Below are 23401 nucleotides of genomic sequence, written 5' to 3'. Positions count from 1 at the left end.
TGATGATATCTTTAATTAATTAATTATTTTATTTATTTATAACGGGCTGACTTATGGCCTTTCATGAAATGATAATGAGTGACCGATCAAGAAAAAATACCTATTTCCAAGCTTAATAGATAAGATATTGTGGAGTAGGTAGTACATAAATACATAAATGTACCTACATAAATCTAGTTTTAATCATTTGACTATTTTTAGATGAAAATACAATCAATATAATTACTTTGTTTATTAAAACGTGTTAAAAATAAATTTGGGCTGGTGGCCTGGAAGGATAAGTATAATATACCTTTTACTTTACCTTAAATATTAAAACAGTTTTAATTTTAATTTTCTACAATTAATATTTATACCTATTTACTAATTAAAGCAAATATAAATACGGGGGTAATTTTATATAAAGGTGTTCTTATTTTGAACTAATATTTGATCAACATTCTAATTTCATTATTATGTTCTAATTCACAAAAAAAAACTAAATGAGTAATTCACTGGCAGGTAATCGATGTTTACTATAATAACAGTACCTACTAGAATTATTTACAATTGTTAAAAATAAACATTGCTTAAAAAACCTAACATTAATCTTATAAATAGCAAATCACTTTCTACCCAAATTCTAGTAATTTGCGAGTCACACTTGATTACAAATAAAATTTATGAATTGCCATATTATTATTTACTATATTATTAATCCAATGAATTATTTTACGAGTTGTCGATTAATTTAAATTTAACGGAACTTGCAACATTATATACTTAAATATATTCATTATCAACATTAATCTCATAAATATCGAAGCACTTTCCACCCAAATTCTAGTTATTTGCGAGTCACACTTAATTACAAATAAAATTTATGAATTGCTATATTATTATTTACTATATTATTAATGCAATTGATTTTTACGAGTTGTCGATTAATTTATAATTAACGGAACCTGCAATATATTTGTATACTTAAATATACTCAATTTACTCACGAAACTTCATCAAATATAGTCCGTAAAATATTTTTTTACTTATTTTTTGGCCTAGAATCAGCAAACACGTCAGCAATGCTAGGAATTTATTCAAATATTTGAGGAATTTTGTTTGTTTGTTTTCACAGATTGAAATGGATACTCACGCCTCGGGAAAAAATTGGAATAGTAACAGTCCATTACACTTTTGGAAAAAATCACTACAATACTACAATATCACTGTCAATGTTTACAATTCACTCGCACATTACGCGATGAACGCCTGAGATTTCATTAAATAAGAGCACAAGTGACATCACTACGCGCAGATTGGAATACGTCAAATCGCATGCAGCCACCAACGCGACTGAACTGTACGGCGGGCGAACGATACCATACCGCGTCTTTCGAAAATTGCGCCATCCGAGTAAGCACACTCAAGCGAAATTAACAACACAAAAGCACCTTGAGCACACTTCATTCCCGAGAACGCGCCTAATGCAGCCGAACCTAGCCTAGATAATGTTTACATCGCGAAATGCTGACACCCGAACGACCGGAAGTCGAAGCGAAGCAAACGCGACAACTATGTAAAATATTGCAGGATCGCGATCGCATTGTTGACATTCCCGAATAAAAATCACCAAAATATTGAGTTAATTGTATGAACACCACCTTGAATATAATTTTTACTTACCTATTATGGTGTGCGAAGATGAGTTGAAGGGCCGAATTTTGATTAGATGTCGATTTCAGAGTAGATTTAAAGAATATACTCTTATTGGTATGCGAAGAATGGCACAAAGAATCCCGACAACGCACGCGACGAATGCGCACCTCGTTTGCGCATATGCTGACACAACTTCACGGACGTTACTCCCCTTGCCCCGCGCACACCCGATCTTTGCGTTTGTGTGCGTGTCCAGAGTGGTCAAACGTGAAATTTTGTTCATGTATACACTAACACACACGAAGTTTATACCTGCTGCTGCCTAGCTCCCGATCGCCGCCATCTTTGTTACGACCGAGAGCGAGGGGTCTCTCCATTTCGCTTTAATGAGCCACTGCATGCCATCTAGCGGCAGCATTTTATTTATGGATGCTAAAGCAAGGTGGCGCTGGTACTCTTGTCAAATAAGCAACTTACAAATGAGAAAAATTAGTTATTAACTCCAATTGTTAGTTTAATTTTGTCACTTTAGTTCGATTATTTATCGAATGCTACTAAACATTTCGAAAGGCATGGTTAGAGACAATTGCCCTTGTGTTAAAATAAATGAGCCCTCAAATGGTGCAGGTTGTAGAAATGTTAAACTAGTTTCTATATTCTCCGTGTCGTGACTCATCTCCCTTTCGCCCTATATATTTTCTCGCCTAAATATTGTGAGGTCTTATTAATAAAATAAAACGTCAATTATGTAATATAAATAAGCGGGATACGTATTAGTAGTTAGTCATTTATTAGGTATTATGAGATAAAAGATGAAATCATCGTGATTAATGTTTATTTTAATGAATGAAATCTTATGATTTACTTATATCTACTTCGACACAATACTTATTAAATAATAATTATGTATTCAGTCGTGACACTACTTATCTAATAATAACAATGTTAATCAATATTAACAGTAAACGTTCTTTGTAACTTTTATAATTATAGTAATAAAAACTATTAAATCCAATATAACAAACTTTCGAAATTACTCTATATGTATTATAATTAAGTGCATCATCTTTTTAACATTATGCGGTGTTGTATTGTATTGCATTAATTGTATTATACCTTAATTGGTATTACCCAGTATGATAACTGGTAATGATCGTTAAAGTCGTCTAAGAAGGGCCTGGGTAAAAATATTAACATTTTCTTGTCACTTATTGCCATGGTTGGACTTACATTTGTTGAATACGAATTTATGTGGCAGTTTATTCATTTCTATTATGGAGAGGTTACGTGTTAGGTATTAATACTATAAAATCCAGACCGGGGCCCATTTTAAATCAAATAACTCAAATAACTATTATATTATAGTCCAAGAACTGTAACTGTATGGGTTACCATGGCAACACGCTAATAATATTAGAGTAATACCGTCAGCATATTAGTGAAACGTTACAACATTTTTTGTACAAATTATTTTGCTGTTTTTTTAGCTAATAACGACACAGAATAAATAATAACAAAAAACCGTATACAGCTCCATACATTTTTCGGTAGGTATACTTATAGAACAAAAGTAAACAACATACCTATAGGTACGTGCAGGTGCATGCCTTTAATTTAAACATTTTTAACATAGGTATAACAGTTTTGTTTAAAACAAAAGTTGTGTTTACTTTAGAACTAGAAAATTAATTTTAAATAATGCTTAATTTTAACTTTTAACTATTTAAAGAGGGGAGGGGGGAATGATTTTTAGCTTTGCCCCTGCCTATCGGTTAAAAAGCAACTGCCTTAAGTAAGTACTTAAATCTTTTTGGAATCTTACAATTTGATTCCCCATTTCGCTAGTAGTGATTAAACGTTGATAACATTAAACGAATTTGCGCGAAAAACTAATTATTATTATATTATATCCTAATCTATGTGTGTTATAAATATTTATCTTCATTTCTACTGATTACATAAGGTACTGATAAGGCAGTTTTCTATTCGTTTTAAAAAATACGCTTAAGTCTATGGCGTACGTACTATGTATGCAGGTAATGCAAGGATTTGCATTTAGTAATGATTGTAATCAAATGTGGACCAAACGAATGCCAATAATAAAATCAACGGTTTCGGAATTTGGTTCCATACCATTAAACATCACAACAGTTTTCATCTATTTCATGTTTATTTAGTAAGGGCCGAAGAACACACAAACGATAATTTCCCTGTAACATCAATGTTCATGGAACATAGGTTACATGGGAGACAAATCGATAGCTCTTATTAAGGTCCTCTATCATTGGCCTTCGTTTCATCCTATCATCTACAAATTTCATGATTTATAGAACTTTATGCATATTTAATAGCACTAAGTAGATGGTGACAGTCGAGTCGATTTGCTGATGTCATATTGCGGTTTTGTAATTTTGGTACCTATAATCAACACTACGTATACAAACAAACCTTATTTATGTGTCTTGATCATAAAAATTATAACCCGATGTGTACGAAGATTTTCAAGTTTTTCCATAAATAACACATTGTCAAATATTATTAGTTAATTAATTACATATTAATAAACGTTAAAAAAATTCTGTACCAAATAAGTTTGATAACCCAGCCTAATGTGTTATTTATAAAATAAATATGAGTTCATTTTGGATACAACAAAGCAGAACCTTAATAAGTACGATTAACTTTTACAGCAAAATAACGTTCCAATTACAAGTACGTTCCAATTACAATTCATACACCCTTAACAAAAAATACACTTTTTTGTCATAGCACAGTTCGGTCAATTTGGTAACATCATTGGATCATGTAGGCATGAAGTAGGTGTAAGTCTATGCGTATAAGCATATATTTACATTTAATTCAGTTATGATTTATAAATTAAGTAGGTAATTGTAATTATTTTGGATATGTATCAATATGAATAACGTGTATTCAATTAGAGACGTTTATTTTGATCCAATAACGTTCATTTATATAAAATACCAATAAAATTAGGTGCTATATTACATAGGTATGTGTGTTAACTTGGAAAGCATTGTGGTGTTTCTTGGCGCACGTTGAGTTAAACAGAGATCATGAAAAGAAGATCGAGTAAACGGCTTAGGGGTCTTCTACAACCATTTTTTGATAAAGTGAACTATGGAACTCTAAAAAGGCTTCTAGTTGTAACACAGGGCATGCAATTTTAGATGATTGCCGGCTAAGTAGGAGCAACGAATTCAATTAATCGATCAAATGCCGCAATATATTGCAATTGCAAAACGCATACGATTATCGGTGACGTTTGTAGAGGCCGCAAATAAATCAAACGCGTTTCTCCGCTTAATAATATAAGCAAAAATCAACTTTTGTGTAAACTTTTTGTAAATGAAATACTTATATGAAATTTTATTAGCTGTATTAATTACTACTTTAAGTAATAAGTAATTACTTATTTTCTTAAAATATAATCCTTACTAAATAAATAACAACTTAATGCCAGTAGCAAAACGAAATATAGTTACATTTATTTCGCTGCTAACTCACCATAATTTACTAAATGATAAATTAACTACATTCTAACGACTTAGATACTAAGTTTAATTTACATTGAAATGTTCAACCTTAAACAATATCTTATATGGCAAGTCGTTAATATGTTTGGTGTATTTTTGGGTGTAAATAAAGTTATTCAATATTTTAATGCATTTAAATTATTAACAAAAACTGCCACTGCAAGGTATGCAAGTCATAGAAGACGATTGACGCAATTTAAATAGGTGTACTTATCTGCCACAGATATAGGACATAATTTAGGAAAAAGTATCCGAACCACAAAATTTTCGGTTCAGCGGGAGAGGCTAGTAATTTTGGCATCATATATACTATATTATTCTTTATTTGGTGATACATATCCCATCAAAAACATTTTCATGTAAAATGTTGCCAAGACGAAACTATAAGGCTCGCACTGTCAAAAAGTTATTAGATCTCTTGTAGAGCCAAGCTTCTAACTGCACAAACTCTACACCTTAGTCAAAATATATGGCTTGTCCGTTTCGCTACCGTCACATGGGCGTAAGGTGAAAAATTTATTTATTAAACTTTATTATACAATACTTCTTGTAGTAACGAAACGGCAAAGCCACATATTTTTAACTAAGGTGTAAAGTTATTGAAGTTAGAGCTTGTAGAGTTAGAAGCTGGGCTCTACAAGAGATCTGAAAACTTTTCGACAGTGCGAGCCTTATGGTTTCGTCTTGGCAACATTTTACATGATTTTTTTTTTGATGGGATTTTACTTCTTTTTGTAAGTTCCTTATGACAATCTTCCATCCCCTAATATAAGAGGTAGGGGGTGATTTATTATTTAAAATCCTAGAACACGCATCTGGGGGTATTTTTTATACAATCTGCGTATTTTAAGGATTCCTCACATAATCTTCAACCCCTTTTTACCCCTAACGCTCTTTTCTCCCCCTTTTCACTGTAAAGGGGATTTTAGGGTTAAAAACTATTCTGTATCCCTCCCCATGATAAAAACTATCTACATAACTTTCAACTAAATCGGTTCAGCGGTTATTGATTCCCCATACAAAACTCCACCCCTTACAGCCCTTTCACCCTTTACAGGCAAAAATTTTCAAGTTTTTGTATTTTTTTGTTGTTTGTGTAATAATACTACCATACATATCAAATTTCAGCTTCCTAGGACTTCAGAAAGTACCCTAAGAGTTTTGATGATCATCAGTGAGTGAGTGAGTCAGTGACGAAATCGTTTTTTTTTTTAAGATATGAATAAAATCTAAAGTATGAGAACTATGCAATTGAATTTTTTTATGCTTAATAAGTCCACTATTGACATCCCGAGAATTTTTATTTAGTATAATCCAAACACAAGTTATGAGGGTTCAAAAAAACGACGAAGCACTTCGAGAAAAGGTAGGTAGTGCCCTTGCTGCTACCGTGCCCCCAGATACCTTTTTACCAAATCATAGTGGTTTATTTAGGTGAAAAAAAAAACACATCAATTTTCTCTTCAAGATTTGGTGATCATATTTGGTGTTTGAATACAATTCGAAGTGCAGTCGTGATTAAAACAGGTAGAACTTGAGTAATTTTAGACTTTAGTTTTTGGTGTTTAGTATATTTTTGGTAAGAGAGATTTATTAATTTAGGGTATCAAAGTATATTTTGTGGTCATTATAATTGGAGCCTTTAGGTAAATAAATAAATAAAACAACGACGAAACCTCAATTTTCAATTTAAAACAAGAAAAGTTTAAAATATTAGGTAAGCTCAAGAGTTCTTAAGATTAGGTACAGATGGAAATTACTGTTGTTTGTGACCATTTTATTTTATATTTAGTAAACTAGAATCCATTGTCAGAGAAGCTAAAATGTGTAATTACAACACAAGTATAGTTTTTTTTTACATTAGAAAGAACTGTGCAGTACCTAATGTGTGAGAATTTTTATCGTCTACGCAGAGGTACTTACATTATGTTGTGAATCAATCTCAAGTAACATGATTGTAATCACTTTTACTTCAAATTTATAACCTCATGCGTACTCTACAGTCTACAGTGATCTTTCTAAACCTTATAAATGAAGTAAGTATAGGTACATGTAGGTACTTATGTACACACGGGGCTTACTACATAAATATTAAGTAACAAAAAACTATAATTTACATTACAATTCGACAAGAGCTGCATTGGAAGAGATATCTCTGCATTACAAGCTGACTGCATCGCATAGGTGTTCAGTCATAAAACAATAAAAAAATTACACTCTAAAAAATCTCTAAAACAAGCATTTCCCCTCGAAGCATAATAGCATACAACAACAGTGCTATCATACCTACTAATATGAGTACACTTAGTGTACAAACAACACACTTGTTGAGTTCTGGTGCTATGCATTTGGCACCCAACGTGAATCAGCGGTGCACTGTTTTGTTAGTCTGCTTTCCGGTTTGTGGGGCAAACCACGTGTACCTCATGAAGAGGCAAATCTCTCACCACTAAAGCGTGAAAGGCCATGTTGGCTGTTGCCAGGATATACTCGCAGACTGAGAAATAGGTGAAGGCTGGAAAGAAAAATTTAGTCGAGATTTAATTAGCTTTATGGGTAGCGTAAGGGTAGGCAAATCATACATGTTATTTTTAAATAATTCTAAACAGGCTAAATCAATGATTTACAAAAGGGGAGCACGCTGATCGTGGAGCGCACTAGCGAAGCATGCTAGGAGTAAAACGGATTGAACGGATTCATAACTCTACGCTGCGCTTAATAACGCACATTACTGGTGTTGGAGTTAAGACCGTCAAGCTTGGAGGTTACAGAGATGGGCCCAAAAAGTCCCGGTGTGGGTGCCGCAAGATGGGCAGGCGCAGGCAGAGATGGCAGAATGATCTGAACCTATTTCTCAAGGGAAGGCCTAATAAATATAAATAAAATAAATATTATGAGAAACCTTATGCTAAGATTTTTACTGTCTGGCGCGATTATATTAGCCACAGACCCACGAAATTATTGATCTGAACCTTTTTACGGTGTCACTGGCCACATAACCGACGCTGACTTCATATTTTCTTGGTGTTGAAGTAAAGTGACCTAAGTAACTACTTATATTACATATAAATCTGCACAGATCACAGAGCTGCCTCTGGATAAAAGCTGACCCTCGGTAGCGACTGTAGTCATGTAGAACAGTATTCACACAAACTTGTGAATACGAGGGTTATGTTTAAATTTATAACTGAATAACCAGCCTTTCCGATGGTGTATAACATACCGTATCACAGAAATTAGCATAGAGTATCTATTTTGGCATGCACCGTTTTCAAAGATAGTGAGGATGCAGTCAACATGAATGACCTAGTTTAGTGCTATGTTTAAGTGAAGCGTCATACCTAAAGGTCTGCACAGAAGCCGGTGCCTCAGGAAGAACACAATGAGCCCCACGGTGGCAGCGATGGCCACGTAAAACAGTGTCCACACAAGCTTGTTGGTCCGCAGCGTTTCCACGGTGTCGCTGGCTATGCAGCCGACGCGCGCGCGGCACAGCATGTGCAGGAGCGCGGCTATCATAAACACTATGAATATCTTCTCGTGTACAACTGAAACATTATAAATCGTGGCTCTTATGGCGTTATTGATAAACATTTGTCAAATTTAGCAAACCGTTGATTGGTACTCTTTCGTCCCTATAGGCTTGTACACAAATCACGCGATGTTTTTAAGCTACTTTTTGACCACCTTGGTGATATACGGTGAGGTTCTTGGCTACCCTTCCCTCCCGCACATAATAACCTCACGTTGATTTTTTTTAACTTTCCATTCGACCTAATTAAGATAAATACTATTGTATATAGTAAATTTTGTTTATTTTTCTATTTTCGTTATGAATGTGATGATATTTACCTACGTTTTTCGTAAAGTAGACATGCTATTTTGAAGTGTGAAGTGAGGATTTGTTTAACGAAACCTAAAACCATAAATTAGCTCATTTTACGTTAAGGATTATACTTTTTTTTATTTTTTGAAAAGAAACAATACTGCATTCTTATATTTTTTACAATTCGCTTGTGTTAAATGTAGTAATGTTTAGTTTTTATAGTTACCCAATTTCACAGTAGATGTCGCCGTTCTATCGGCTAATTCACGCTATTTAGATTTTTCTACAGCCCCTATAAGGTAAATTTGGTTTCGTAATAAATGAGTATCTTACGGTAAAGACCAAATAGGACCGATTGACTCTGATTTCTATGTTATAAGGAAAAAGGAATAAATAAGTATTAAGTTATCAAGTGAAGTGTTTCATTACAAAAGGTAGGAAGTGCAGTGGTGTGTAGTGAGTGAACGCTTGTCTAAAAATATTCTTGTGTACTAAATTTACGATTCAATGAATTTTTTGTACGACAGACGAGTGTAAGAATTTCTTGGAGAAATATTAACATTAACTGTATCTGACTAGTGGAATAAAATATCGCATTTTATTGTTTTGCCATTTTAGTCGCTTCGGGCGAGAGATTTTTTGTAATGGATTTTTGTTTCTTTTAAATAGTAAATAAATGTTTCCTTTAAGTAAAATGAGCTAACTTAAAGTTTTAAGGCACTTCCCCTACAAGGCCCATTCATTTTTTACACACTATAGAATATGGGCAAAGGCGCCTAGCCTTATAAGAATATATATATATACATACTTTTATAAAAAAATATGTTAATTTATGGTATACCTAAGTTGCCGCGGATTATGAAGAGCCGGGTTCGAATCGGACCTCAGGCTTTTTCTAGTAGAGTCTGTGCGAAAAGAGTCGTAATGTATGGGATCCCTTACATTCCACGACTCTACTCTTTCCGCATAGACTCTAGATATATGTCCTCTATATGTAAAAAGTTATTTTGTAATTTACGTTTGTTTTCAATAAAAAAGTATAAGTAAGTAGTATAGAGTTGTTAATAATATAAAGTACTTTTATAGAGAAAAGAAAGTATATTTAAGTTTTACGTACAAAACTACTACTCGCTCTATTTTCATTGAATATCAATGTAGTTTTAAGAGAGTGCGTAACTTTATTTAAAATTTATTTATTTAAGGTCGCGCAATCAGCTAAGGTCATTAGCGATCACTATCAATATACAATTATATCAAATCAAGTCATAATAGTTAACTAGTTTAAGACATTTTACATAGGAGCGGGTTTTTATCGGCGAGTTCGTGTGACTCTTAATTTATAGTCATACATTTTTGTACTGTAGAGTTGTTAAGAACATTAATTATATATGAAGTTGATTGGTCTAAAATGTGTTATGGATATTTTCTATGTGTAGATACATAGAAAATATCCATAACCCTTGAGTGATCACTAGTATATAGAACTAGCATCGATAGTTGAGTTTATCGATGCAGGAACTCCCTATTTGTCAAACAATTTTGCCCCACGGATTCCCTATGTCTGTTTATAAGGACTGTTTACATTATGAGTAAGTAAATCACAGAAAGATTTTTTATTGAACTTCTTAAAATATACTTACTAACCTACTTTTTTACTTAAATATAACCTTATTGAGATTTAAGCCATCCAATAGTTACATTTTCCCACATTATGCTGAAATTACGGTCGAAATAAAGACGACCAAGCAAGGAATCATCATCGAAGCTGACCTTTTTGGCTAACTTTGCCCATTATCGTTAGGTCTATGATTGCCCGTCGAGACAGTATTAGGTAATAACGGGGCTCATTTGTATGAAAAGGCTTTATTAAGTCAGTAAATGGTTTGAGGATTATTTTTTGAAATGTACATAAACTGATCAAACAAGTAGTTATGTACTTATGAAAAATGTATTGACTTACGACCTGATTCTAATTTTAATATACCTACGGCAAATATTAGAACTAAATCCGATTCATAGCGTATCCAGCTCTTATTTATGACGTATATTAAAATTAGAATCATGCCGATACAAGATTCCGATATAGACTAGAAGTTGTAAATATGACTTATCTTTAAATTAATCTTATCTTATACCTTTAAACGAGCAATTCTTGTATATATATTCTGTGATCTCGGAAACGGCTCTAACGATTTCGCTGAAATTTGGTATATGGGGGTTTTTGGGGGTATACAATCTATCTAGATTAGTCTTATGTTTGGGAAAACGCGTGTTTTCGAGTTTTCATGCGTTTTTCTTTCGACGCAGAATATGGTCGCTAATTTCGTGTTACCGGTCACTGTCCGTCTGGTCCAGCGGGTTAAGATGCGGACTGCTAAACGAATGTTACGGGTTCGAATCTCGCCCGGTAACTAACTTTTGTTTTTTTTTATATGTTTAAGTTTATATATAATTTTTTTAATTTTTATTGTTTTAGACAAGTTTAATTTAGTAAAAAAATGTAGTTAAGATTATCACCTATAGACCACCATATTACAATAAATAGTTATAACCGAGCAAAGCTCGGTCGCCCAGGTACTAAGTACATAACAAAAAAATATTATGGGACGATCTTACATAAATCGGTATAACATATATATAATAAATCGGTAAGCATAATCTTGTGTTGTGGCTAGTCTAAAAAAAGTATAGAACACATCCATAACTCAGGAAGCAATACTTGTGATAAACTGATAAACGCACAAGGGATTCGAACCCAAGTCCTCCAGGTGTATCAAATAAATTTAATGACATTATTTTCTTGAAGATGTAGTTTAGGTACAGATCTGCCTTTTTTAACTTCTCTCCAGGCACGAATAAATAAGTATGAGAGGCCGATTCAGATTAGATAATTTGTTATAGTTTTCATATTGTTATAATACGACCATGACTCGACTCACAGTGAACAAAACAATACGTGCGAGCAACAATAAGTGCGAGCGAGATGCCTAATGACATGACTCCCCAGTGCATTTCGCACACACTTATCAGCGTGAGCGATTTCCGGGGAGAATCGGCCTCCGAGACGGATAGATTTTAGAATACTTACAGTAATTTTCCCTATTGGAAACATATGTGACTCCGGTGAGGGCACACAGCTCTATCAAGTTGAGCCAGTAGCAGGCTTCACCTAATTGCGTCGCTTGCAATCTAACCTGTGGAAATTATGAGTAAAAAGTTTAGGTGCGGCACGAAATTCGAAGACATCTGTAAATTAGTACAAGTACAAGTTGTAAGTAGTATAGGAAATTCGAAACGAGTGGCGATAAATTGAACACTACCGTAGGGAGTTGCGAATTACCTCTTCGCACAACGTTTTACACTATATATTATGGCCCTTTAAAATTTCGATATAGTCACATATGTGCTGTAAAAACATTTTATCCCCAGATTAAATAATGTAATATTATGTGATTCTAGTTAGCTGGGTCGGTTTTGGCTAGTGTTTCACAAGATAGGAAGATTATGAAAAATGTTATACCGGTCTACGTAGGTATGTATATTACGTATTTAGACACCTAATCAATATGATCATGCGCTTGATGGCTTGAAAACAAAAGGTAACTTGGTTTATTTATAGTATAGGTACTTTGATTTTGTCCCCTCCCGGTCGTGGTTTATCGCTTATTCATTTTACTTATCGAAATTTTTCAACTGGAACCATCTAATCCGATTCTACATTGATTTAAGCCCCATAAGACAGTGCTTTGAGAGGCATGAAGCGATTTGCCGCTTCTAGTTTAATAACATCAAACTCCAGTCTTCCGGACCAACGTTTCGGGTACAGCAAGGTGTCAAGCAAGGGGACCCGCTATCTCCAAAACTTTTTACGAGCACGCTCGAAGAAGTTTTCAGAAGCCTGGCGGTTTCTTGTGAGGAAAATGGAATAGTTGTCGGTAACAGGAGATTGTGCTTCAAGATCTGAGCAACGCAAGTCTTCAAGTTGGACTTCAAATGAATCGTGCAAAGCCTCAGGTAATGACTAATGGCACGAAACATATTAAGGTAGACGGGCAGATTATACAATATGTCAACGAGTTTATATACTTGGGCCAGTTAGTCTCTTTCAGTGACAGGCAAGGCAAGGAAATTGAGCGCCGTATTGAAAATGCCTAACCTACGGTACCTAAGGTCCTAACCTACGGTGCCTAAACATGATCGCTCACCGAGAGTCAAAAGTCCAAATTGAAGGTTTTCCAGCGAGCAATGGAGAGCAGCATTCTAGATGTCATAGAACGGATCGCATCCGAAATACTACATTGCGCTCTAAAACACGCATAGCTGACGTAAAGGCGAAGACCGCCAGGCTGAAGTGGGACTGGGCGGGTCACGTCTGCCGCATGCATCCGGAGAGGTGGGCTAGTATTGCCACCAAGTGAATGCCGCAAGTTAAGCGTGGACGTGGCAGGCCCAGAGGGAGATGGCGGGACGACTTAGACACCTTCATCAATAATTGACCGGAAATAGCAAACAACGGGAGCTGTGGAGATCACGGGGAGACGCTTTTGCCCAGCAGTGGGACATTATAACGGGCTAACTAAAAAAAGTTTAATGGGGACTGCTAAAGTGGAATACACATCCGACGTCTCCGACGTGTCCGACGTGTGTTGCTGAGTCAAGCTCAGGGACATTTTTACCAGACAAAAAACAGAAACCACTATAGGCTGGTGACAGGCGCGGATACAAGATTTGGCTTAGGGGGACATTTTGAGAAAATCATATATTTTTGCACAGAAAATAAGGTAAAAAAAAAATGTTTTTTCGTTAGTAAGTACTATATTCCTATACTATATTTACAATATTTTCAAAATTACATATAATATTATTTTAATATATTTACAAAATTAAATATTAAACTCTAATTTGCGGTTTGATTTAGCGAATTTCGTGATAACTTCCTCCACGTCTATAGGTATGTGCCTGTGTATGTGCATAAGCGCCAGGCCGAGGAGACGGGTTTCCTTCATTGTGGCTCTCAAGTACGTCTTGAGACGCCGCAATGAAGAAAACGATCTCTCGGCCGATGCATTAGTCACAGGCAATGTCGCAAGAATACATATAAAATTGTACACAATCGGGAATGCGTCTTTATTGCATCCGGCCAAGATGTCCACTGCTGTGGCTGGCAGCTCTTGCTCTCGCTCTTTATGTTGTTTCCATTTAACTCGCCACAGCAACATTTCGTCTTTTAGTAGCTGCGAAGCAACACCTCTATCCAGATCTAAAAGACGTCCAAAACGCTCGAGGAGGAACTGTATGGATTTCACATCCTCCTCAGGAGAATTTTTAATAATGTTCTCGGGAATCAAAACCGTCAAGTGAAATGTGTCTAAGGTTTCTGTGGAAAACCTTTGTCGTAAATCTGTGAGGACATAGTCGAGCAATGGTACATAGATTGCGACCCGGTAGTATTCCTCGGCTGAATTAGTTTGGTGATTGGCACGATAAATTTGGCGTCCACCACCGCGAGGAATTCGAGGAACATTCAGTTCTACGCCCAGTTGCTCGGCTATATCTTTTGCACGCTGCCAGACGCTGTTGAAGCTTGTGTCTATATTTTCGCGGCGACTGGCAAGAATAGAAATTGTGTTATTTACTTGAATGGCACTATCATTAAGATCGAGTACTGTTTTCTGAAGTATTTTGCTTAATGACTGTGTAACAGACAGGACATCACTTAGACACAACACTGACACTATAAATTGTTGATTAGTCAAAGTTGTCACTAAGGATGCCGCCTTGCCAGCTGTACTCGGGTCATGCCACTCTGAAATCTTTTCAAGAGTTTCTACGATCTTGGCGAGGTCCATGGAAAATTGAAGTACCCCTTCATGTCGCTCTACCCATCGGGTCTCGCAAAGAGACTTTAGCGCGCATCCTAAAGTGTTCATAAGAACTGTTCGTCTTTTAGGATGAGATTTGAAAAATGCAATAACCTCTTTCATTACAGAAACAGCATCTCTGATAGGCGGCACTTTTGAACTGTGTGAAATTGAATTGTTAAGTTTATGGCTATAACACGGCGTCTTCACAGCGTTTGTTGCTTCTTTCTGGATCTCGGTCACCGCACCTCGAATTTCAGAAAGCATAACAGCACACCCGTCTGTGCCTATTCCAACACAGCGGTCAAGAGGAAGTTCCAGTTTCTTTTTGAGTTGGTTTAAAACAATTTGGCCAATCGCCTTGCCTGTCAAAATATACCTATTGACTCACGTCACGACTCGCGCCGCGGCAGAGCCCGATTAAACGTAGGTATTTTCTTGCAGAAAGGCCCGAAAGCGGAATTGTAGGTACCTCAAGGTAGTTCTGTAGGTAGATAATTTGATAGGATAAAATAATAGTTCAAATTTGGTAAAAAATAAAATTTACTCAATTTAGTAATGTGAGAGCCAGGGTTTTAGGGGGGGGCCATTGCCCCTATGCCCCCCCCCCCTTGTATCCGCGCCTGGCTGGTGAGCCCGTAATAAATAACAATTTATAGATTTATCTTGATTACTTAAGGATCCCACTATCAGAGGGCCTACCGCGAACAACTTCGTTCGCCTATTTTTACCTCTACACTCTATAGAGAGACAGGTTCAAAAAATATATTTTAGATTTTTGCAGTAGGCCCGCAGGGCCTGACTTGATTTGATATTTCGGAGTGCTGTCAGTACAGCAGTTAGTGCTTGTGCTCACCTTATCTTCAGTAATATGCGCGTTCCGCTGCTTATGGTACTTATAATAAAGGGAGCCGATGAGCAGCCTCGGCCCGAGGTGGAAGGCTATGCATATTCTCCACACGTACCGCTGGGGACTGATGCCGGTAATTGCACTTATTGACGGTACTACGTTGTAAACCTGGAAGTTAGATGAATTAAAATTAAAATGATAAGGTCGGCTAGTTAGAATGTGTTGTCTTTGCATTAATTTACTTTTGAAGATTAAGGGCCTGTTAGACACCGAAATAGATTTACAAAAATATCGGCCGTGTACTTTTTGTCTATTTTTATATAAATTTAGTCTTGCAATCAACATACCCTCAGACTCAGGTACTAAAAAAATTACTCATTCTATTTATGCATTAGGTCGGTCGCCTAATACAACGCGACAAACGCGATTATAGCAACTTTGACTCGACTTGCGCCCGATTGTCAATTAGGACAACACCTAATCTCTTCTCGCGAACTTGCCATAATCGTGTATGTAGTTGCGTTGTATTAGTAGTATTAGGACGACTCCTCACTTACCTATTATATAATATAATAATAATAATATTACAGGACATTATTACACAAATTGACTAAGTCCCACAGTAAGCTCAATAAGGCTTGAGTTGAGGGTACTTAGACAACGATATATATAATATATAAATATTTATAAATACTTAAATACATAGAAAACACCCATGACTCAGGAACAAATATCCATGGTCATCACACGAATAAATGCCCTTACCAGGTTTTGAGCCCGGGACCATCAGCTTCGTAGGCAGGCCAAACCGGTCGTCAAAATATAAATTATATTATAAATGCGAAAGTAACTCTGTATTACCTCTTCACGCTTAAACATCACGATTTAGATGAAATTTGGTATGGAGACAGTTTGAGACCCCACAAAAGAAATAGAATAGTTTTTATCAACCTGACGAGATCGCAGGCAGAAGCTGTATTAAATAATAACGCAGCATGTGCAAGTGTCAGGTTATGTAAGCTGCATAGACAGCAGAACCACTTACTGCTGCATGCTAAGCATATATCCTGTTCATTCGTAGCTCTGGTAGGTACTTGTGTAAATATAACATTATTCAAATTACTTATTCAAAGAATTTCCCCGCCTTATTTACATACAAAAGATAAATGGTGCCATTATCATCACGCCTATCATAGCTATCTAATAAATTGCCTGTTAGGGTAATGAAGCGAAAATGAAATTTCAGGATCGTGTTGTTTTGTTACCTACTTTCTTAAGTGGACTACTGATTATTGTAACTTACCCTACAGTGAGTTTCATGAATATCATCTGCTTGGAATATCGACGCTGTCACATAACAAAATATTAAAGCACCAAGTGGAAGCCAAAGAGCAGCCAAACAGATCTCTCTTAGGCCGCATTGCCAAAGAATTCCCTAAAAACAAACATCACAGTTACACAAACAACACTGTCTAATGTTGGGATTTTGTTTTATTATCCAGGTTTATGTTTGTCACCTGCAAGTCTAATGTCTTAACAATCCTAACTTTGTTGCACGTGTGGTTTGTGCGGTCATTCTCGTCAGGCACATCCACGTTCGGCGGCGACTGTATTTGTGCGTCAATTACCATTTTATTCACACTCAATGCACTTTTTGTTCAAATCTCACATATCCATCGAAAATAGGCCAATGTTACTGTTACCTCTACATGTAACTTACTCATTATAAAAGTTTAAAACACTTTTGAATGGCACTGGAGTTGTAATATATTATTCTAAATTTTGAAATTTGTGCGTCAGGACAAGATGGGTATGCAATAAAGAGAATAGTCGAATGCATAAATGCGTGTGGATGACCCAAGGCGTGGATTGAATGAGGTTATTTGGACCTGCGCAGTAGGTGCGAACAGAGGGGCGCGCTCCCCTTCGCCGAGTTGCAGATTTTCTAAAACAGTAATACAAGCGAAACAATGCATCTATACCTTTACCTTACCTTTACTATACCTTTTATCAAACAACTAGGTTTTCGGAATAGGTTACTAGGCAATCACGTAATACGTGCAGGTTGCTCCAAAGTAAAAGTCGTAAATTGTGAATTACCTACTCCGTAAGTACTGGTTTGATTTGAAACCGTCCATGTAGCCAGGGGTAGAGCGTTAGCCACGCGAGCTAAATGCACCAAGTTTGACCAAAGAAACAATTTTCCGAGCGGCAGTGCCTAGGAAAAACGTCCTAAGTAACATGATTGCGGGCTAGCACATGATTGGCGGGAGAGTCTTTAATTAACATAGTTAGAAAAAGACGGGTAGTCTATCTCGTCGCGAGATACTCTCGCGCCAATCATATGCTAGGCCTACAGCATGCCTTTTCTTATTCATTTATATGCTTTGGGGCTCTTCTTTGGAATTAGTTATATTTATATAGGTAGTGGTTTACTGCACGGTAAACAGGAGCGGTTTTACCTGTTTAGGATGATGATGCAGACCTTAGAAGACATAGAACACAAAGTGTTTCCCGATCCAGTTGGTTACGGTCGGCGACGCGCATGTGACACACCTGGGAGTTGCGGGAATCCATTAACTGCGATGACCGCTTACCATTAGACTAGCTGTATGCATGTTAAATAAAGTTGCCCTGTTGGCTTAGTTCGCAAAGGTTTCGTGCTTCAAAAGGAAAAAAATTGAAACCCTTAAAGGAACTCGTGTGTCAGTCTATCCTCTATCACAGCCAATGCTCTTAAACTACTGAAAATTTGGTACAGTGTTTTGGTTTGTGCTTTTTAAGTAGTCACACTACTAGGTGAATTATGAACTGAAGTAGATATCATGTACAAAAAAGTGACCATAGCCTTTAGTGTCCAAGGATTGAACCAGCGTCTTCCGCATTCCCTCTGTTAATATACAACTTTCCGCTTTCCTCCTTTCTTCATATTTCTATTGTACAGTCACGTCTGAAAATATCTATACGGACAAAGTGCTAAAAATATGTATACACGATCTCACTGCCCAATTGCCCATACATTAAGGTAGTGTATACATATTTATGACATTTTATCCGTATCGATATTTTCAGACGTGACTGTACCTACACTCTAGGGGAGACTGGGGTCAATTAAAACAAACTCGATAACTCCAAAATGGATCGTGATAACTGGGGACCTAAAGGGGAAAATGTTCGGCATTCATGACAGCATTCTGCTAGCAAAACGTGTAGCGCCTTAAACCAAGCCAGATTTTTTATGGGACAACATTACTCTTTTGACACCGAACAAAAAAAAAAGATGTTTATATATATTACATCTGCGAAGAAATTCAAAGGTGTATGTGAAGTCCCCAATCCGCATTGGGCTAGCGTGGGGACTATAGCCCGAGCCCTCTCGCGCATGAGAGGAGGCCTGTGCCCAGCAGTGGGACGTATATAGGCTGAATTATTATTTTTATAATATTATATATATTATTATAGTGTCATTAGTTATGCAGACGACATGGTGCTGTTCCTGCCCCTCGGTAGGAGGGCTTAGGAAATTTCTGAATGTATGTGAGCAATATGCTACTAGTCATGGCCTTAAATATAACTGTACCAAAAGTGAATTTATGATTTTTAAGCCTAGTAATAAATGTCAAGATGACTTTCCTCCAGTATTGCTCAATGGCGTGCCGTTAAGACAGGTATCAGTACCTAGGACATGTAATGTGTGATAACATGAGGGATGACGGGGATATAAAAAGGGAGCGTAGGGCGCTGGCGACTAGAGCAAATATGCTGGCACATAGATTTAGGCATTGCACCGCGCCTGTAAAAATAACATTGTTTCGAGCTTATTGTGCTACTTTCTATACATGTGCACTATGGACCAGGCATACAGAAAAATCGCTAATAAGCGACCTACACATCCAATACAACAATTCCTTCAGGGTCCTTTTAGGGTCGGCAACGCGCATGTAACTCCTCTGGAGTTGCAGGCGTACATAGGCTACGGAGACTGCTTACCATCAGGCGGGCCGGATGCTTGTATGTCACCGACGTAGTATTAAAAAAAACTAGGCGTGGTCCTTGACTCCCACCTCAACTTTCACAACCATATGATATCATTGGCGCGTGACTGCTACAAAAGGTTACAATTTGTAATCAGGAATTCTAGGGATTTTCATGAGCCAAGTACCATAAAGTTCCTGTACTGTGCCCTAGTGAGAAGCAAAGTCGAGTTCGCCTCCGTTGTTTAGAACGAAAGTTGACCGAAATCATATCAATATTACCTACTTAGATAGTCAGTAGTGCGTGTTATTTTACTTTTACCAGAAGAAGGGGAACCGACACGATAATACACATATAAACAAAATCACTGATAACAGCACTCACAAGCACTGGAATGACATTCTAAGTAGACAGCCCAAAGGCCTCTGGGCGAAACTACCAGGGTTTTGGATTAATTGCTGGAAACAATAATAATTTTCGCCTCGAATTTCGATTCGGATGTGAAAAAAAAAAAAATATTCAGGAGAGCTAAAACAAAATTAGCACTTTTGTTTGCCATTATTTTACGAACTGTGTAGGCTAGACATAGGGTAGTTTAGCCGGTTTGCCGGCCACCTCTGGTTTTCGGCCATTACGTAGTAAAATGGTAATAACAAGAAATCTTTACCCGACTTATGAAAAAAAACACTATAGTCCAGTAAATTCACTTGACACCTACACCTCCTACAACTGTCTGCTTAATAATGTGTTGATTGGCTCGTCAGTAAATCGGCAAAATTTAGGCAGTGTGGATGTGTCGCAAATTTGTGAAAAAAATTGAAATCGATATTTTTTTTGAGGTAAGTTAATATGTTGTTTCTTTAGTTTTGATAACATAAATTGTATTTAGGGGTGTTGCAGATTAGTTGAATTAATGTTATTTTGACTAAAATTCATAAAATATTAGGTATAATATATTAAAACTTGGTGGCCGGAGAACTAAATGCAATTTTACAAACATTTTTTCTTCTCGGCCGCCCGGCCGAGAACGGACTTGGAGGCCATGATAGTTAATTGAGTACATTTGATTGAAAATAAAAGCAGATGTGAGAAATATTGTTTTCGATGTGGATTTGAATAAAAGTTGATTAACGTAGTTAGCAGTCGGCCACATATGTATAAACAAATACTTAATCAAAATCCGCTTTCAATTATTTCGTGATTGGCGGCCGGGAACAGAATAATGAGGAGCTACTTTTCGGCCTTGGTAATTTTTGACAGCCGAAAAACAAATCTACGCAATTAGTTTTCGGCCCTTAAAAATAAACCGAAAGAAAATAGATTAAATCTAGACATTATGTATTCAAGTTAATTTTTAATTTATTCTTAAGTTCAACGTCAAATTTATTTTTTTGAAATTCATGAAGAGATTTATACATAAACTGATTAAAACATGGCCGAAAATTAGATTTTGAAAAGTGAGTTTTCGGCCACCGGTGACAGTGTGGCCGGAAATTGACAGGCACATTGTTTATTGTCGGCCCTCTTTAATTGAGCGGCCGAAAAATATTTTTTTCGCATTTAGTTATCGACCCCTAAAATCCAAAGCGGCCGAAAATTAAACTATTATTTTTTTACTACCGGCCCTGTTTTACCAAGTGGCTGGAAAAGGGCATTTTTGTGTTTGTTCCTACAAACATAAGGTTGCTAGTATCAAAATATAGTATTTAAATAAATAAATTTATTAAAGTAATGTAAGACAAGTGAAGATATAGCAACGATTAACCATGTAATAATATTTACTATAATGTACTATTTGTAGCAAATGGTTTTGATTAAATAATAGAAAGTGATAACTTTTTATATAAAAATATGTTTTTGTTTACAGTCTATAAGTAACCCTGTAAGGAATAAGGCTGAATCATGCACAAAACAAGAAGCAGCACTGCTGATGAAATTGAACAAGTTGAAAAGGAATACAGCGGTTTACATAAATAAAATACACAATCTAAAGTCGGAGAAGAAGAAAACTTAACACACGAGAGGATTCATAAGGAAGATGAGGTTTTGAGTAGCAGCAACGAAGATTTTTCATTATTTTAATATGTAATGTTGTTTTTTTTGTGTTTTAAGAAAAGTTCCTATTAAGTTTTAAGACTTGTTTACACATTTATCTCACATTGAACAAACAACTCGTACATTGATCTCATTTTTAGGGTTCCGTAGCCAAATGGCAAAAAACGGAACCCTTATAGATTCGTCATGTCCGTCTGTCTGTCCGATTCTGTCACAGCCACTTTTTTCCGAAACTATAAAAGCTATACTGTTCAAACTTGGTAAGTAGATGTATCCTACGAACCGCATTATGATGTTTACACAAAAATAGAAAAAAAAAACAATAAATTTTGGGGGTTCCCCATACTTAGAACTGAAACTCAAAAAATCTTTTTTCATCAAACCCATACGTGTGGGGTATCTATGGATAGGTCTTTAAAAATGATATTGAGGTTTCTAATATCATTTTTTTCTAAACTGAAAAGTTTGCGCGAGAGACACTTCCAAAGTGGTAAAAAGTGTGTCCCCCCCCCGTAACTTCTAAAATAACAGAATGAAAAATCTAAAAAAAATATATGATATACATTGCCATGCAAACTTCCACCGAAAATTGGTTCAAACGAGATCTAGTAAGTAGTTTTTTTTTAATACGTCATAAAAATTAAAAAAAAAAATTTTTTTCATCAAACCCATACGTGTGGGGTATCTATGGATAGCTCTTCAAAAATGATATTTAGGTTTCTAATATCATTTTTTTCTAAACTGAATAGTTTGCGCGAGAGACACTTCCAAAGTGAAAAAATGTGTGTGTCCCCCCCTGTAACTTCTAAAATAACAGAATGAAAAATCTAAAAAAAATATATGATATACATTGCCATGCAAACTTCCACCGAAAATTGGTTCGAACGAGATCTAGTAAGTAGTTTTTATTTAATACGTCATAAAAATTAAAAAAAAAAATTTTTTTCATCAAACCCATACGTGTGGGGTATCAATGGATAGGTCTTCAAAAATGATATTTAGGTTTCTAATATCATTTTTTTCTAAACTGAATAGTTTGCGCGAGAGACATTTCCAAAGTGAAAAAATGTGTGTGCCCCCCCCCCTGTAACTTCTAAAATAACAGAATGAAAAATCTAAAAAAAATATATGATATACATTACCATGCAAACTTCCACCGAAAATTGGTTTGAACGAGATCTAGTGAATAGTTTTTTTTTAATACGTCAATAAATTAAAAAAAAATTTTTTTCATCAAACCCATACGTGTGGGGTATCTATGGATAGGTCTTCAAAAATGATATTTAGGTTCCTAACATCATTTTTTTCTAAACTGAATAGTTTGCGCGAGAGACAGTTCCAAAGTGGTAAAATGTGTGTCCAAAGTGGTAAAATGTTGAACAAGATCTAGCAAGTAGATTTTTTTTTAATACGTCTTAAATGGTACGGAACCCTTCATGCGCGAGTCCGACTCGCACTTGTTTTCTTTTTTTAAGGGTCATCAACACGCAAGTAATGTCCTTGATGTTATGGCGTTCATAGCCTACGGTTACCGTTTACTCCTTTCTATCAGACGGGCCGTATGCAGCCATTACACATTCGGTATGCTTGTTTGCCACCGACATAGTTAAGAATATATTGATAAAATAAAAATTAAGTACCTACC

The 23401-nt window shown here is 36.0% G+C and overlaps 3 protein-coding genes across 4 annotated transcripts in view; all 3 read right to left on the bottom strand.

The window, feature by feature from the left end:
* The window catches only part of LOC133517175 (protein scalloped), an 83038-nt gene extending 81582 nt beyond the window's left edge, over positions 1-1456 (bottom strand). Inside the window, exon 1 of one of the 2 annotated variants that reach the window (XM_061850365.1) lies at positions 1133-1456. The gene's annotated coding sequence lies outside the window, so the exon portion shown is untranslated. The remainder of the gene's footprint in view (positions 1-1132) is intronic. The other variant, XM_061850366.1, reaches the window with a different exon arrangement.
* A 4965-nt stretch (positions 1457-6421) lies between these two features.
* On the bottom strand, positions 6422-17706 carry LOC133517173 (post-GPI attachment to proteins factor 2-like). The gene is made up of 6 exons (XM_061850362.1): positions 17244-17706; positions 17030-17161; positions 15733-15894; positions 12104-12209; positions 8531-8737; positions 6422-7704 (listed from the first exon to the last, which is right to left on the bottom strand). The coding sequence occupies exons 1-6, from the start codon at positions 17355-17357 to the stop codon at positions 7574-7576; spliced, it is 852 nt and encodes a 283-aa protein (XP_061706346.1). The 5' UTR covers positions 17358-17706; the 3' UTR covers positions 6422-7573.
* Positions 13711-15257, bottom strand: LOC133517172 (zinc finger MYM-type protein 1-like). Its single transcript, XM_061850361.1, has one exon. The coding sequence runs from the start codon at positions 15141-15143 to the stop codon at positions 13899-13901; it is 1245 nt and encodes a 414-aa protein (XP_061706345.1). The 5' UTR covers positions 15144-15257; the 3' UTR covers positions 13711-13898.
* Positions 17707-23401: the final 5695 nt, after the last annotated feature.

This window comes from Cydia pomonella, chromosome 4 (genome assembly GCF_033807575.1).
Source record: "Cydia pomonella isolate Wapato2018A chromosome 4, ilCydPomo1, whole genome shotgun sequence".
NCBI classification, from domain to species: domain Eukaryota; kingdom Metazoa; phylum Arthropoda; class Insecta; order Lepidoptera; family Tortricidae; genus Cydia; species Cydia pomonella.
The sequence above is the reverse complement of the archived record's forward strand: the minus strand, read 5'-3'. Positions and strand labels throughout refer to the sequence as shown.

Bases quoted from the DNA above. Each gene is read 5' to 3' on its own strand.
- LOC133517172 (XM_061850361.1), bottom strand. From the start codon at position 15,143: ATGCTTTCTGAAATTCGAGGTGCGGTGACCGAGATCCAGAAAGAAGCA.
- LOC133517173 (XM_061850362.1), bottom strand. From the start codon at position 17,357: ATGGTAATTGACGCACAAATACAGTCGCCGCCGAACGTGGATGTGCCT. The intron at 15,895-17,029 runs GTAAGTTACAAT...TCTAACTTCCAG, and splicing joins TTCATGAAACTCACTGTAGG to GTTTACAACGTAGTACCGTC. The intron at 12,210-15,732 runs GTGAGCACAAGC...TAATTTCCACAG, and splicing joins CGCATATTACTGAAGATAAG to GTTAGATTGCAAGCGACGCA.